The sequence below is a fragment of the Mustela nigripes genome, chromosome 7, assembly GCF_022355385.1.
Source record: "Mustela nigripes isolate SB6536 chromosome 7, MUSNIG.SB6536, whole genome shotgun sequence".
In the NCBI taxonomy this organism is placed as follows: Eukaryota; Metazoa; Chordata; class Mammalia; order Carnivora; family Mustelidae; genus Mustela; species Mustela nigripes.
The window spans coordinates 139,775,598-139,789,434 of record NC_081563.1 but is presented as its reverse complement, the minus strand read 5'-3'; the positions used below and the strand labels follow the sequence as shown (position 1 = coordinate 139,789,434).

General features: G+C 60.6%; 1 protein-coding gene across 2 annotated transcripts; it reads left to right on the top strand.

The window, feature by feature from the left end:
• The first annotated feature begins 10 nt into the window (after positions 1–10).
• YTHDF1 (YTH N6-methyladenosine RNA binding protein F1) lies at positions 11–11,101 on the top strand. Of its 2 annotated transcripts, XM_059407388.1 has the most exons (5): positions 11–108; positions 260–284; positions 1,216–1,295; positions 6,850–8,364; positions 9,919–11,101. In XM_059407388.1, the coding sequence occupies exons 1-5, from the start codon at positions 82–84 to the stop codon at positions 9,943–9,945; spliced, it is 1,674 nt and encodes a 557-aa protein (XP_059263371.1). In that variant the 5' UTR covers positions 11–81; the 3' UTR covers positions 9,946–11,101. The 2 variants fall into 2 exon arrangements, with proteins under 2 accessions (XP_059263371.1, XP_059263372.1); XM_059407389.1 differs by lacking the exon at positions 260–284.
• Positions 11,102–13,837: the final 2,736 nt, after the last annotated feature.

Sequence of the window (13,837 nt, the reverse complement as noted above, 5' to 3'; positions counted from 1 at the left end):
GCGGGGGACGGGCCCGGCCTCGCGGGGAGGCCCGAGCCGGCGGCGCCCGGGCCCCGCGCCGCGCCGGGCTGTTCATGAAGCATGTCGGCCGCCAGCGCGGACCCCCAGGTAGCGGGGCCGGGGCCGGGCGCGGGGGCCGGGGCGCGGGGCCGGGGGAGCGCGCCCGCTGGGGCCGGAGCGCGCCGCGGGCCGGACGGCGCCGTGAGTAACTCGGTGTTTCCCTCTCCCCCGGTCCCGCCCGCGCCGCCCGGCGCCGCAGAGAGCGAAAGGACAGGACAATAAAGGTACGGCGGGCGGGCGGGGCGGTCCTGCGGCGGCGGCGGGGCGGGCGGGCGCGCGGGAGCCGCGGGCGGCGGGGGGCGAGGCCCGGGAAGGGCGTCCGGCCCCGGGAACTTGCTCCGTGTCCTTCCGGGAGCTGGAATCGGGTCTCGCGTCTGGGGAGGGTCGGCGGGGCTTCCGGGAGGAGCCGGCGCGCGGGCGGTTAGGGCGACCCCCTCGCGCCTCCCGCTGCAGGGCCGTGGGGCGGAGGGGGCGGAGGGGCGGGCGGCCGGGCTGCGGGCGCGGCGCGGCTCTGCGGCGCCCGGTCAGCCCTCGGCCAGCGGGGCCCCCGGCGGCCGCGGGCCTGGCTCTGTGTCCGCTCGCGCCGGGACGTTGTGGCTTCGGATAAGCCGCCAGCGCCCGGCGAGCTCCCGTAAGTGACCCTCCGTGTCTGCGGGGCAGGGCGTGTCCTCGGGTGTAGCCAGACGCGGGCCCTCGCGCTTTAAGGGGGGGAGACGCCCGTGCTTCGCTCCGTCGCTTTGCCTGTGTGGCTGAGCTCGCGGGAGCGCGGGGGCCGCGACCGGAGCTGGGTCCTCGCTGGGCTCCGCCGTCTCTGTCCCGCGCACGCCGGGGCCTTTGGAAGCAGCGACCTCTCTTCGGCCGTAGTCCTCGCCCGTAGTCCTCGCCGACCAGACCGTCTTTAGCAGAACCGGCTGCAGGTTCTCGCCGTGCTGTGTCGGCACCGGACGACGTCTTTATCGAAAACACCGAAATCGCTGAAGTTGTGCATCGTCGTTGGGATTAGTTGTGTAGACGCCCGGGGATACCCATCGGGTTCCTTTTCAGCGGGAGCAGTTTCTAGGAATTGATGGGCATCGACGTTACTACTTTTGATCTCTGTGCTTAAAAGTCACTGTTTAAAATTCAGAGATAATATTTTTCAACTTCTCGTTCTAGTACAAAATGGTTCTTTGCATCAGAAGGATACGGTCCATGACAATGACTTTGAGCCCTACCTTTCTGGACAGTCAAATCAGGTGAGTTTTTTTTTTAAATAACATGTTTCTGTTTTAGTTTTTATTGAGTTTTGTAACACGCCTTTAGTGTTACGTTTCCGACTTCGTTACCCTGACAACTGAGAAGCACAACATGACGTACCGGAAAGACTGCGACGCCTCGCTCGGAGGATAGCCTGGAGCTAAACACGGGGCTGCGGTGCTCTCCGGAGGGAGCAGTGACCCGTGGGGACTGTGCGCTGGTGGACTTCTGTGGGCCTCAGCGTCGGGCGCCGGGACGCACTGCTTTTGATGGAGTGCGGTGTGCGTAGTTCTCTGGAACTTTCTGGTGAGCCAGTCTAGCTCTGGGCATTAGAACTCGGGTGTAGGAGAGCATTGAAGAACCAAACTGTGGAGCCAGACTTTGGCTTTGGGTTCGAATCGTCACCACTGACTCGGTGACAGTTCCTTAGGTGCCTTCCCTGTGCCTCAGGGACCTTTTCTGTGGCGCTGGCTGTGGTAACTGCTCATGGGATCGTGGGGCAGGTCCATGGGGCTGCGCGGAGCTCCAGTCCGTAGCTGTGTTGGCCCCGGGAGGTCACAGCTGCCGATTTCTTAGACGCGCGGCACTCCGGATGCTTTGGACTGAAACATCTTCGGGGCGCGGTGTGTGTGTTGCAGGATGTTTAGCAGCCTTCCTGGCCTTCAACCCCACCGATGCCTTTAGTAACCGACTGCCCTATACCCACACACCTGCGGGACAACCGAAAATGTCCCAGCATGTCTCCTGGGGGCCAGCTTGCCCTGGTTAAAGCCACCGGGCTCGTTGGAGTGGAGGTTTAAGCATGATGTCTACCACTTCTTAAACTTACTGGGTTTGCTTTAGAATAAAACCAAGCTTTGCCTCTTTTTGCAGAGGAATAAGGTTATTCTGTCTCTTTTTTTCCTCGTCTGCTCTTGTCTAAAGTGTCTTAGAACTTCTCTGCACCGATGTCCTGGTTGCATTGAGCAGATCAGTAGCAAAGGCACTCGGGAGACCCTTATAGAGCCTCCCCACCTCCCCTAAGAACCCGCCCCTTCTCTGGGCAGGACCAGGTGCTACAGAGGAGGCCTGCCCTGGCCTCCGTGACGTATTGCTGGAGGTGACGGCAGGCAGTTAAATGAACTTGTTTTATTTTGGTGCCTTACTTTTTTGTGTGTGATTTGAATACCATGGCAGTAGCGTGTTCTGTTTTAACCGGAGAAAGGCAGTGGGGTTGTTTCAAAGACACTTGAGAGGTTTGTAGAAGGCAGGAGCTTTCATGTTGTTCGGGAGGAGCCTTCGTTGGAAGTGGGGCAGATGATTTTCCGTCAGGACGGTGGTTCGGCTCTTTCACCCTGGGGAAGCCAGTGCGAAGACCGTCGTAGGCCCGCGCTGCCGTGAACCGCCTCGAGACGGCCGCTGTGTGTCCTGGCTGTGAGGGTGCGGGGTTAACCAGCACATCGCTGTGGAGTAAATCTGTGTTCTTGACTGAGCACGGATTTCCGGAAACACCCCACTGAAGGAGTGTGGGAAGCAGGTAACACGGGAGAGCTCAGAGATCCTGATTCTCCTGGTCCTCTTGTTCTTCGGGTGAAGAAACAGGGTCAGACAGGCCTGGTTTACCCGGTGGTGGGACCTGTTTGTGGCAGAGCTTGGTTCCCCACTGAGGGGTGGGGTGTGTCTCTCCCCGCACACGGCAAGGGCTCCTTTTGTGCTCGTTTGTCGTTCCTTCCTTCGGTGGGGAGGCACCTTGCAGACGAGCCGCTGGGAATTGAGCCACGTCCAGTCCGGGACTCCGCTGGTGAAGATCCCTGCCGAGGGTAGCTCCCGCGTGCTGCTTCGCCGGGTCTTGGATCGGGGGTGCGCGTGCAGCCGAGCGAGGGAGAGAAGTAGCGTGGGTGGCCGGGCGCGGTACCCCGCGCTGTGCTCGTCTTCAGCGAGGTGTCGATGCACGCTGGGCGGCTGCACACGGGTAAAGGGTGCCGCTCTGCGAGGGGCTCTTCTGTGCACCCGTGCCTGGCCACCACGGTGAAGGCCATGCGTAGAGCTGGCAGCCCCCAGCACTTTGTGGTTTACTTAAACCCAGATGTTTGCAATAGCAAGTTGGAGGCCCTTTCTGTTTTTGTGTTGAGGTGGTAAGACATGGGATGGTAGGACGTGGTTCAGAGCTGGCCTGTAAGGTGGTTTAACTTGGAATGCCCTGAACAGAAGCGTCCCTGGGGCGGATGATTTTTCCCAGAGGAAGGTCTTGGGACATTGTTTCTGCTGCGCTTTTATTCCTTCCTGATTGCCCCCAGGACCCTCCTGCATAGATGTAGCAGCGCGGGGTCCCCTTGTGTGCCGTGGAGCATGCACTAGTCAGTTTTAGGGAGAGGGAGGGAGAGCGCTGGGGAGCCGAGGGGCTCTGGGTGGGCATTGTGGGTGGGGGGCTTTGGGGGAAGGGCTCTGGAGGGATTCTGGGGAGGCGCTCTGGTGGGATTGTGGAGGAGGGGTTCTGGGTGGGATTCTGGGGGAGGGGCCGGGCAGCGCTGGGGGAGCTAAGGGCAGCTGGGACTGTGCTCGGGTTCTACTCCGTCGTCAGCACACTGTTGGTCTGGTCACGTGGGACAGGGACAGAAAGGAGCAATGGTAAACTTCCGTAGTTTTTGTCAGCGACTCAGTTGTGCCGTCAGCGTCCAAGGACGTGTCCGCTTTCCAGGGGCGTTGTGTAAACGCTGCTGTTCGGAGCCTCAGTGCTGGTCGCTCGGTGCTGCTTTCGCTCGTCCTGGAGCACTCTTCTGGGAGGCCGTGCCGGCCGGCCGCCCTGCACAGGAGGCCTGCTCTGCACTCGGAGCGGACCCCCTGAGTGCTGGCGGGGGTGCTTCAGGGTCAGGGTGTCCTGCGCGGTCCGCATCTCTTCGTGGACCTGGGTGAACCGGCTCTCAGAAGTCCTCTCACGGTTAACTTGGTGCCTCCTTAGTGCTTTTCCTGGCGCGTCTGTCCGGTCTGGAGAGGTGTTCGGTTTGGAGAAGACAAACTTGTCTTGAAAATGGTGCTCAGCTGTCGTCCAGGGTTTCCGGCAGCTTTGGGGGGTTTCACCCAGTCGCACAAAGCCAGGCTACACCGACGCCCTGTCGGCGGCCCACGTCACGGGACAAGCCCATGAGCTCCGTGGTTCGTGCCAGTGGCTTGCTCTGTGGTAGGCTTGGGTGATGGGAGGGACCGGTGAGGAGCGTGTGGTCTTGTGTGCCGTGGCCTCCAGTGATGCCAGCCAGTCAGTGGGGACATCACGGAGTGCGACTGGCAGAGCCCATGGGGATCTTCGTGGACTTCTTGTTGTCTCCTTGCTCAAAACCATGTGTCTTGAGCTGAGACAGAGGCAGACGTCCTCTGTGGCAAACTGTGCTCCACGCACACAGCCCCACCAGCGAGGGCCTGCAGCCACGGTCCTCTGGTGCAGGGACACACGCAGCCGGACTGGCATCCGTAGGGCCTCTGCCATGTGCACCTGCTGGGCCTCAGCTGCATGCCCTGTGCCGGGTCCCTTTGATCCTTCCCTGTTTACATAATTTACTCAAGCTTCAGTTTTGGTCATTTAGAACGGGTTTTTTTCTTTCTTTCTTTTTAGTGTGGTTCTCTTATTATTAAGTGTGGAAAAGTTTGAATTTTAGAATAGATGATTTTCTTTTATGGTTTTTTAGCGGAGATGACATAGGGCTAACAGTCACGGACTTCTGGAGGGCTCTCTTGTTTATTATTTTGGACGGGGCCTCAAGGAGGCACCCGAAGTGCCCAGCACTGGGCCGTGTCCTTCCTTCTGTTGCCTGATTTTGCCCTGAAGACGTGTCAGCCTCTTTTTTGAGGTCGTGTCTTCTACCAGAGGCTATGATGAGAGGTCTCGTGTGTGAGAACATCGGTCGGGGAGGTGCTTTTACCTTGTGCTTGCAGAGATGTGTTGTGTGGCCGGCGTGCTGAGGGGAAGCCTGGAGTGTGTGCCGCACCTGCAGCCCCGGTGCCCAGACTTCGCGTGGGCAGCCCCGGTGCGCAGCGCAGAGTAGGTTGCTTGCTTGGTGTCAGCGAGCCAGGCTGAGCCGCGGCCAGGTGGCAGCACGTCTGTCGGGAGCAGGTGTTCTGGGCTGCATCTGGATGGGTCTGGGGTGAGGCCCCGTCAGTAGGGGATCACCTCTCAGCTCACCTTCGTAAGCAAGTGGAACGTCAGGTTCGCTGGCAGCCAGGGGGCTGGGTCACCTCTGTCACGTGTTGTGCCGTGACTGCTGGGGGCCCGGCCTGTTCTCCATAGGGTTCTCTGGGGGGTCTGCTGAGTCACTCCACTTTGCCACTGCAGGGAGGCGGAGGGGCTCGCTTGTCTGGTACTCCAGCCCCCACCCTCTGGCTGCCTGAGCCCAGCTCCCTCCTCAGTGGGTCCCTGGGACCGGAGTGGCAGCAGACACCTTGTGCCAGCTGGGCCGGCAGGTCTGCGCACCTGAAGATTGGTGTGGGGTTGGAGGAGGAGGTCTTTGGCCAGCGATCTCCGTGTAGAACCTTCTGGTATTTGGGATGGAAGGAAGCGGGGAGGGTGGGGACCAGTCAGAAGACGGGGTCACAGACTGGGAAGTGTGCCGCTGCCCCTCCTCTGAGTTTCCTTTACAAGGGTTCCCACTCTTAGGTCAGCTGCCTTGGGCAAGAAGCTTCCCCCCTACCCCGAACACTCTTCAGGAAACCATTTAAGTCACCAACGGTGGCCTGGCCTGGGAGGTCCAGTTCTGGCCAGACCACCAGTGAATCTCCCCAGGGAGGCGCCGTGTCAGAACTGCTGACCCCGGGTATAAATCTGTGCCTTGGGCCGGCTTCCGGAGACTCCGAGAGGAGTCCCTGTTGCGTCAAGGGGTGGTTCGGCTGCCGCACAGGTGTTTCCTGTGTCCAGGACTCCAGCTTGGTTGGAGCTCGAGACAAGGGGCTCTCCAGCTCAGAGAGCAGGCAGGACACGGAGCTGGCGAAGGAGCTGCCAGAGCCACTCTGAGAGCCCAAGGCGCCGGCCAGGACAGGGTGGGGCCGTGAGATGGTGAGACCCCTCCGGACTCAGAAGAGGGGGTGGGAGGGAAGGGTGTCGCACGCGGGTCGGGTCTGCTTGGGTGCGTTGAGCGGTCCGAGGGCTTGCGACCAGGTTGTGGGGCAAGTCTCCCTGCGCACCCCAGCTTGTCCTGTGGCTCGAACCTCTCGTTGCCCGTTGGAAGCCATTTTCACCTGCTGTGCTGCCTGTGCTGCTGGCGTGCGGGTCCGCATCATTGCCAGTCGGATGGGTTTGTGCCTCTCTCTGGGATCCTTTAGGTTTAAACCGTCCACTCCTTGAGGGGAGAGGGGGGTTCCTGAGTGGGCCGCAGACAGCCCACGGTAGAGTGGCTGAGCCTGGTCACGTCGCCTGGACCCAGAACAGGTGGCCACCAGGCCTCTCTGTCCTGGCTTTGTTCTCAGTCGGTGCTCTGGGCCTCCCTGTCGGCAGTGACAGTGCTCCAGAGTCAGCGGTGCCCACGCAGGCAGTCCGCACCGGGGCGCGTCTCCAGAGCGATCTAACGTTTCCTGTGCTTGTCTCCCCAGAGTAACAGTTACCCGTCCATGGCGGACCCTTACCTGTCCGGCTTTTACCCGCCGTCCATCGGGTTCCCGTACTCGCTCAGTGAGGCGCCCTGGTCTACTGGAGGAGACCCTCCCATCCCGTACCTCACCACCTACGGACAGCTCAGCAACGGAGACCATCATTTCATGCACGATGCTGTTTTTGGGCAGCCCGGGGGCCTGGGGAACAACATCTACCAGCACAGGTTTAATTTTTTCCCTGAAAACCCTGCTTTCTCAGCTTGGGGGACAAGTGGGTCACAGGGCCAGCAGGCGCAGAGCCCCGCATACGGGAGCAGCTACACTTACCCGCCGAGCTCTCTGGGCGGCACGATTGTGGACGGGCAGACGGGCTTTCACGGCGACACTCTCAGCAAGGCCCCTGGAATGAACAGCCTGGAGCAGGGCATGGTGGGCCTGAAGATTGGGGATGTCACCACCTCTGCCGTCAAGACTGTCGGGTCGGTCGTTAGCAGCGTGGCGGTGACTGGTGTCCTTTCTGGCAACGGTGGCACAAATGTAAATATGCCGGTCTCGAAGCCGACCTCGTGGGCTGCCATCGCCAGCAAGCCGGCAAAACCACAGCCGAAAATGAAAGCGAAAAGCGGACCTGTGATCGGGGCCGCCCTGCCCCCTCCGCCGATAAAGCACAACATGGACATCGGCACGTGGGACAGCAAGGGGCCCGCGCCCAAGGCTCCGGCCCCCCAGCCCGCCCCCCAGCCCGCCCCCCAGCACCAGCCGGCTGCGCAGCCTCTTCCCACCCAGCCTCCCCCGTCGGCCCAGCTGCAGCATCCGAACCCTCAGCTGCCGCCCCAAACCCGCTGGGTCGCCCCTCGCAACAGAAGCGCGGCGTTTGGGCAGAGCGGAGGGGCTGGCGGCGACGGCGGCGCTGCTGGAACCGCGCAGCCTAGCTCTGCCCCCGCCGCGGAGTCGCACCCTGTTCTCGAGCAGCTAAAAGCCGCCCACAGCTACAACCCGAAGGAGTTCGACTGGAACCTCAAAAGCGGGCGCGTGTTCATCATCAAGAGCTACTCAGAGGACGACGTGCACCGCTCCATCAAGTACTCGATCTGGTGCAGCACCGAGCACGGCAACAGGCGCCTGGACGGGGCCTTCCGCGCCGCCGGCAGCAGGGCCCCCGTGTACCTGCTCTTCAGCGTCAACGGCAGCGGGCACTTCTGCGGGCTGGCGGAGATGAAGTCGCCCGTGGACTACGGCGCGAGCGCGGGGGTCTGGGCTCAGGACAAGTGGAAGGGCAAGTTTGACGTGAAGTGGATTTTCGTCAAGGACGTGCCCAACAACCAGCTCCGGCACATCAGACTGGAGAACAACGACAACAAGCCGGTCACCAACTCCCGCGACACCCAGGAGGTGCCCTTAGAAAAAGCCAAGCAAGTGCTGAAGATCATCGCGTCCTACAAGCACACGACCTCCATCTTTGACGACTTTTCGCACTACGAGAAGCGCCAGGAGGAGGAGGAGGTGGTGCGCAAGGTGCTTCCGGCTTCCCCGGGCCGGGGCTCAAAGTCGGGGTCCCAGGCCTGGTCACCAGCGGTGACGGGGATGTGGGTGTCACCGTGTGACCTCCCTGGTCTGAGAGGACGTCGTGGTTGGGACCACAGTGCACACCTCTGTCAGGGACACTCAGGAGCGGTGTTTGGCACGGGGTAGGCCAGCCGCGGGGGCTGCCGACCCTGCCCTCCGTGGGCCGGAAGGGCTGCTCCAGAGGCTGTTGCTTCCTTCTCCCTCGAAAACCCCGTGTCTTAGTCTTGAACTCAGCGTCCCGGTGGTAAGGAGGGGCCCGGGCTGGGAAGGTCTGCAGTGCGGGCGTTTGCTAGCTGCGAGTTCGCGCCGGGAGCCCGGAGTGCAGGCCTCGCGGCGGGCGGGGACACCGGCTCTGTCTCCCGCCCCATGACGGGGAGCGTCCTGAGCCGGGGCTGGTGGAGGCCGCTGGAGGGCCTCTGTGGTGCCGGAGGAGAACAGGGCTCAGAGGCCCGTGACCTGGCTCCGCAGTGGGGCGAGTGAGGACAGCGGAGCACACCTCGTGAAGCCGGTTTGTCTGAGAGCGCTCGTCCCCAGATTCGTCACGCTTTTCTGCTATTAAAACATCGTTTTTTTAATTAAATGTCCGTTGAGAGTAGACGGGTTTGCGGCCTGTTCTAGCTGGAGCCCCGTGCCGGGCGTGGATGACGGGACTCCCAGTGCCGTCTGCAGTTTCCGAAGCCGCGCTGGCCGCGGCGGCTCTTGGCTGGTAAGACGTGAACGGGAGTGCTCCCTCCTTCCTCGGTGTGGAGGAGAGAGGGGCTTGTCATTTCTTCGTTAGTGAGAATCTGTTTTAAGTCTTTGGGCACAAGCTAAAACAGCTGAACTGCTGACTGGACAGGGACAGGGCAGAAGTCATTGGTAGTAAGCTGAAGACCCTTAGTGGGTTTCTGGCAGTGGCCGCGGGTGGCCGTGGTTTATCTTAGGGCCTGTGGCGCCTCGGGTCTTTTCCCGAAGCTCACTGGGTTCCGGATGTTGTGTGAGGTTAGGGGTAACTTTCTGTCCGTCACCCGGTTTGTGTTTTAAAGTCGGAGGGTCCTAAAGGTACATTAGCGAGGGGGTTTTGGGAAGAGGAAGTCTTAAGTTGGTCCGTGGGATCCTGCCTGCGGCTTCGAGCTGTCCCCCAGTAAGCTCGAGAGAGGTTTGAACTGTGGCCAGCGCGCTGCTGCTCAGCCCCGTGGGTCCGTGTCTCAGGCTGATTTTACTTGCAGCGTCGTGAGGAGGGGCCGACGGGGCTTCTGACCCTATCGGTGGGATGCCAGACAGGCCGACGTGGGGCCACGTGGGTCTGTGCCTGGTGGGGGGCGCCTGGCCAGAGGGGCCTCGCCTGCAGCAGGCAGACGCCGTGGGTGGGTGGCGCTCAGAGGCCCAGTCCCCCCTGCTGCCGTGGCCTGGCCGGTGCCAGCGGGGTGCGCCAGTCCGGGGCCGGGCAGCCTGGGACCTCGTTTCTGAGGGAGTGTCCGTGGCCGGTTCACGCAGTTTGTTAAACTCTTGTTCTTTCCGCAGGAACGACAGAATCGAAACAAACAGTAAGGATGAGCCAGCTTCTGTGTTCTGACGCTGGACCGGAAACGCTGAAGGGAACACGTGCTTGGTGCTGTCGTCTTGTGCAGGGCCCGACTTGTTGCGTCTTCACGGCCTTTGTCTTTTATTTTTGCCCCGACGGATCTGCGTGCGTTCGTGTTTTTCTGTGTGTTGCAGTATCACAGAGCTCACTAATAGAGGAGTGTGTTTTCCGCTTACCGGTCAGACCCGGCGTGAAACACAAGCGTCCTTCACGGCAGAACGTCCCAAAGGTCCTGTTGTCATTCGGCAGAAGTTATGTTCTTGCTCCGAAGAGTCACTGTCATTTAACGTCTTTATAGGGACTTCTTTGTCACCTTTCTTACTTTCTAGCAAACACGAGAAACCGTGGCTTGTTTTGTCATTTTCCTGCGTTCTGTTAAAATACTTTTCAAAAACGCTGAAATCAACTTCATCCGGCCGGTTTGCCATTTTTATTACCCATTGTCTGTCTGAAATGCTAGTCTGTCCACTTGATTTTTCTACTTAGAAAGATAGATTTGAGTTTGTCAGATTCGGTGAGCATGCTGTGTTGGCGCGGAGTGTCAGGCCCCTCCTGGCTCCTCGGCCCGGCGGGGCAGACGGAGGGGGAGGGGGCGGCTGGCGGAGGGTCGGGCTCAGCGGTCTGCGGGCTCAGCTGCGTGTGGCCGCCCCAGCCCCCCGCTCTGCACCTGCGGATCCCGGTGCCCTCCTGAGTTTGCCCACGAGGCCGAGCTTCACACGTAGGAGCTGCTGGGATAGCTGGTGCTGTGGTGGGGTTTAAAAAAAGCAAACAAAAAATCCTTTGAGGAATTGAATTTGCTGTTCTGTGTTGTGTAATGAGGGACCCTGAAGAGCTCGCTGCCGCCCAGAGTCTGACTTGGAGCACGAAAACAGTGCTCACGCCCGTCGTTCTGGCACAGTCTGCGCCCGCCCGCCGGAGGGGATCCGACTGTTGGAGAGCAGATACCTTCTGGAACCTATTTACTCCAAAAGACCCTCTCGGTCAAAGCGTAAGCCGTATTGTTTAGACTTGTATTGAGAACCCGGCACTCCGAGCTGTTGCCGGCCGCACGGAGTCACGGACAACGTCGGATAACTTTCCTCTGGAGAATACAAGCCTTAATAAACAATACCTATTTAGCAAGTCTGCTGTCCTGTGGTTCTTCACCCCCACCCGACGGGCGAGGTCTCGCTCGGTCGCATGGGCGACGCGGGTCTCTCGTCTGCGGCAGAGAGCCCGTCGTCTCCGGAAAGTGAACACCATCCTGACCTCACTCACCTGCGCTGTGCTCTGTGGGGGAGTTCAGAGGAACGTTTTTCTCTGTTTCTTCTTCCTTTTTCTTTCTTTCTTTCTTTTTTTTCGATTTTCTCCAGCCCAACGTGGGGCTTGAACTCAGGACCCAGAGATTACTTGTTGCGTGCCCCGTGGGCCGAGCCAGCCGGGAGCCTCTTGAAGGTCCAGTTCTCACTCAGAGTTTGTAGCCCCTCGGTGCACTGCGAGCCTTTCCAGGCACAAGCCGAGTTGCGGGAGGTCTGTGAGCGTCCTCCGTCCGCTGGATGCCAGCACTGACCTCCTTCTGCCCCCCGCTCGCCCGTGCAGACCCCAGCGCGCTCCCGAGTCCGCTCCCGCGTCGGGAAGTTGAATGCTTGGGCTGCCTGGGTGGCTCGTCGGTCTGCCTGAGCGTACGTCTGCATTCGGCTCAGGTGGGGTTCTGGGGCCTGGGATCGGGCCCCACGTCGGTCTCCCCGCTCGGCGGAGAATCTGCTTCCCCCTCTCCGCCCCACTCATGCTCTCTCTCGCTCTCTCTGTCTCTGTCTTTTTCAAATAAAATCTTTTTTTAAAAAAAGTTTAATTCTTAATTTGTTTTATTGTTGTGGTAAAATTTACAGGTGCACAAACCTCAAGAGTTTTGAAGTTTGAGATGGGAGTAAGGACACGGGACGTGGACAGCACCGCGGAACACTTTCTCGTGTGCTCTCACGGGTGCGCCCCGCGGGACACGGTGGTCCATGTGAGGGCGTGGCGGGTGAGCACAGGACGTCCAGCCTGGCTCCCTGGCAGGTTGAGCCGGAGGTTTCACGCTCCCCAGCTGGTGAGTGTTCTGCCCATAGCAGTGCAGCTCTGTTTGCTCAGAAGGACTTCTCGGACTTTGTCTTGGAAAGTGCACATCAGGCCTTGGGGGCTGTTTTCTTCCGTGGGCTTGGCCGTCCGACTCCGTTCAAGGTTAGGCAGTCCCTAGCCGAGCTGACTGGCTAGGTAGTGTCCCCGCCTTCAGCTGGGGGCGAAGCAACAGAGGGTCCAGGGCTGTCACGGGCCAGATGTTCATCCCCAAGGAGCAGAGGCTGGGATGGCCACTCCTGTTGGTCTGATGAGATCAGTTCCTCACACGTCACCTAGTCGGGAGGCTCCCTCCAAACCCTGCTGGCCAGGCTGGCCCCCGGGAGCAGAAGTCAGGGGCTGCCTCCCACGCTGGCTCTCGAGAGAGGAAACCACATCCGAGGAAGGAGAGAACGTGTGTTGTGGCCGGGGAGGGTTGTAGGGACGCATGCAGTTCTAAGCAGGACAGGTTTTGCTTATAAAGAGCTGTGTGGCAGGAGCATTTGCCCCCTAAGGCCAATCAGGTCAGCTCTACCTTTTACCCAAAGGCACACCCACAGGTGGCTCTTCTGTCTGGGCATTTAGCTGATGAGAGGGAGTCCTGGAGGGTGCCGGCTAGACCTGCCGGCTGGGGGCTCCTCCGGCTGGGGGCTCCTCCGGCTGGGGGCTCCTCCGGCTGGGGTCCTGTGCTGCCTGGTGCCTCAGGGCCTGAATTGAGGCACTCCTCTCACTCGGGCAAGAGGAAGGCAGGTCACTAGCTTTGTTCCCTGGTTGTGGGCAGGGAGGGGGGTTCTTGTTGGGCCTGTGTCGGCGAGCGCGGTGGGCGTTGGCAGGGTCCTGGGGCCCGCACAGCGGTTGCGCAGATGAACTTCGTTCCCCTCCTCCCTGGGCTCCCCCTGCCTGTACTCTGTGCCCCATCACCTGTCGCTCAGCTTGCAGTTAAGATTGGCGTGTTCAGGTTTTTTCCCCCAAACCAATGTGTTAGAAAAGGTGTTTGAACAGCTGCCCTCCGTGACATTTTTACTGTGATTCTGTGGATGAGGGGGTTCTTTTTTCAGCGGGGAACACCCAGTGGCCTGTCTCAGAGTCCCTCTTTGTTTACTGGAAAGCCTCCCCCCGCCCAAGCCCCTGGAAGAGAGTCTGGGTGAAGATGCGACAGTAGTGGCCGCTCACCGGGAAGTGACTTTGGATTCCTCCTTCCCTGGCAGCCAGGCACAGGCTTCAGTGCTCCCTGGACCGGGGCGGGGGGGTGTCAGCCCTGCACACAGATGGGGTCTCCTCCCGCATACACCACCTGCCCTTGCACGAGAAGAGCCAGTAACAGGCTTGGGCTGTGCCCTGCGAAGTGACCTTCCTGGAGGGCAGCTCTGGGAGTGACCTGCGAGGTGCCCCGGCCTGCTGGCAGCTCAGGGCACGAGGGACGTCTCAGAGCAAGTTCTCGAGGCCTTGCGAGGCCACACTCTGGATCTCCCGGGTGGTTTGTGGCCCCCTCCAAGAGTACAGTCTGCCCTGAGTCAGAGTGACCAACCTCTGCCAACAGCTGCACACACCGCACATACGCACCCACATACGTGCATACACCCTGGTGCGGTGACCCCAGCTCCTCATCCTCTTCCTGCCGGCTCTGAGGCCTCCAGGCGGACTTGGGCTGTCCAAGATTGGGCTGTCAGCTGGAGGCGGACGTGACAGACAGGGTGCCCTGGAGCTGTGGTGTCCCATGCAAGGTTGATGCAAACACCCACGGGCCATGCCCCTGGGAGAGGGCTTTCCTTGCAAGCGGCG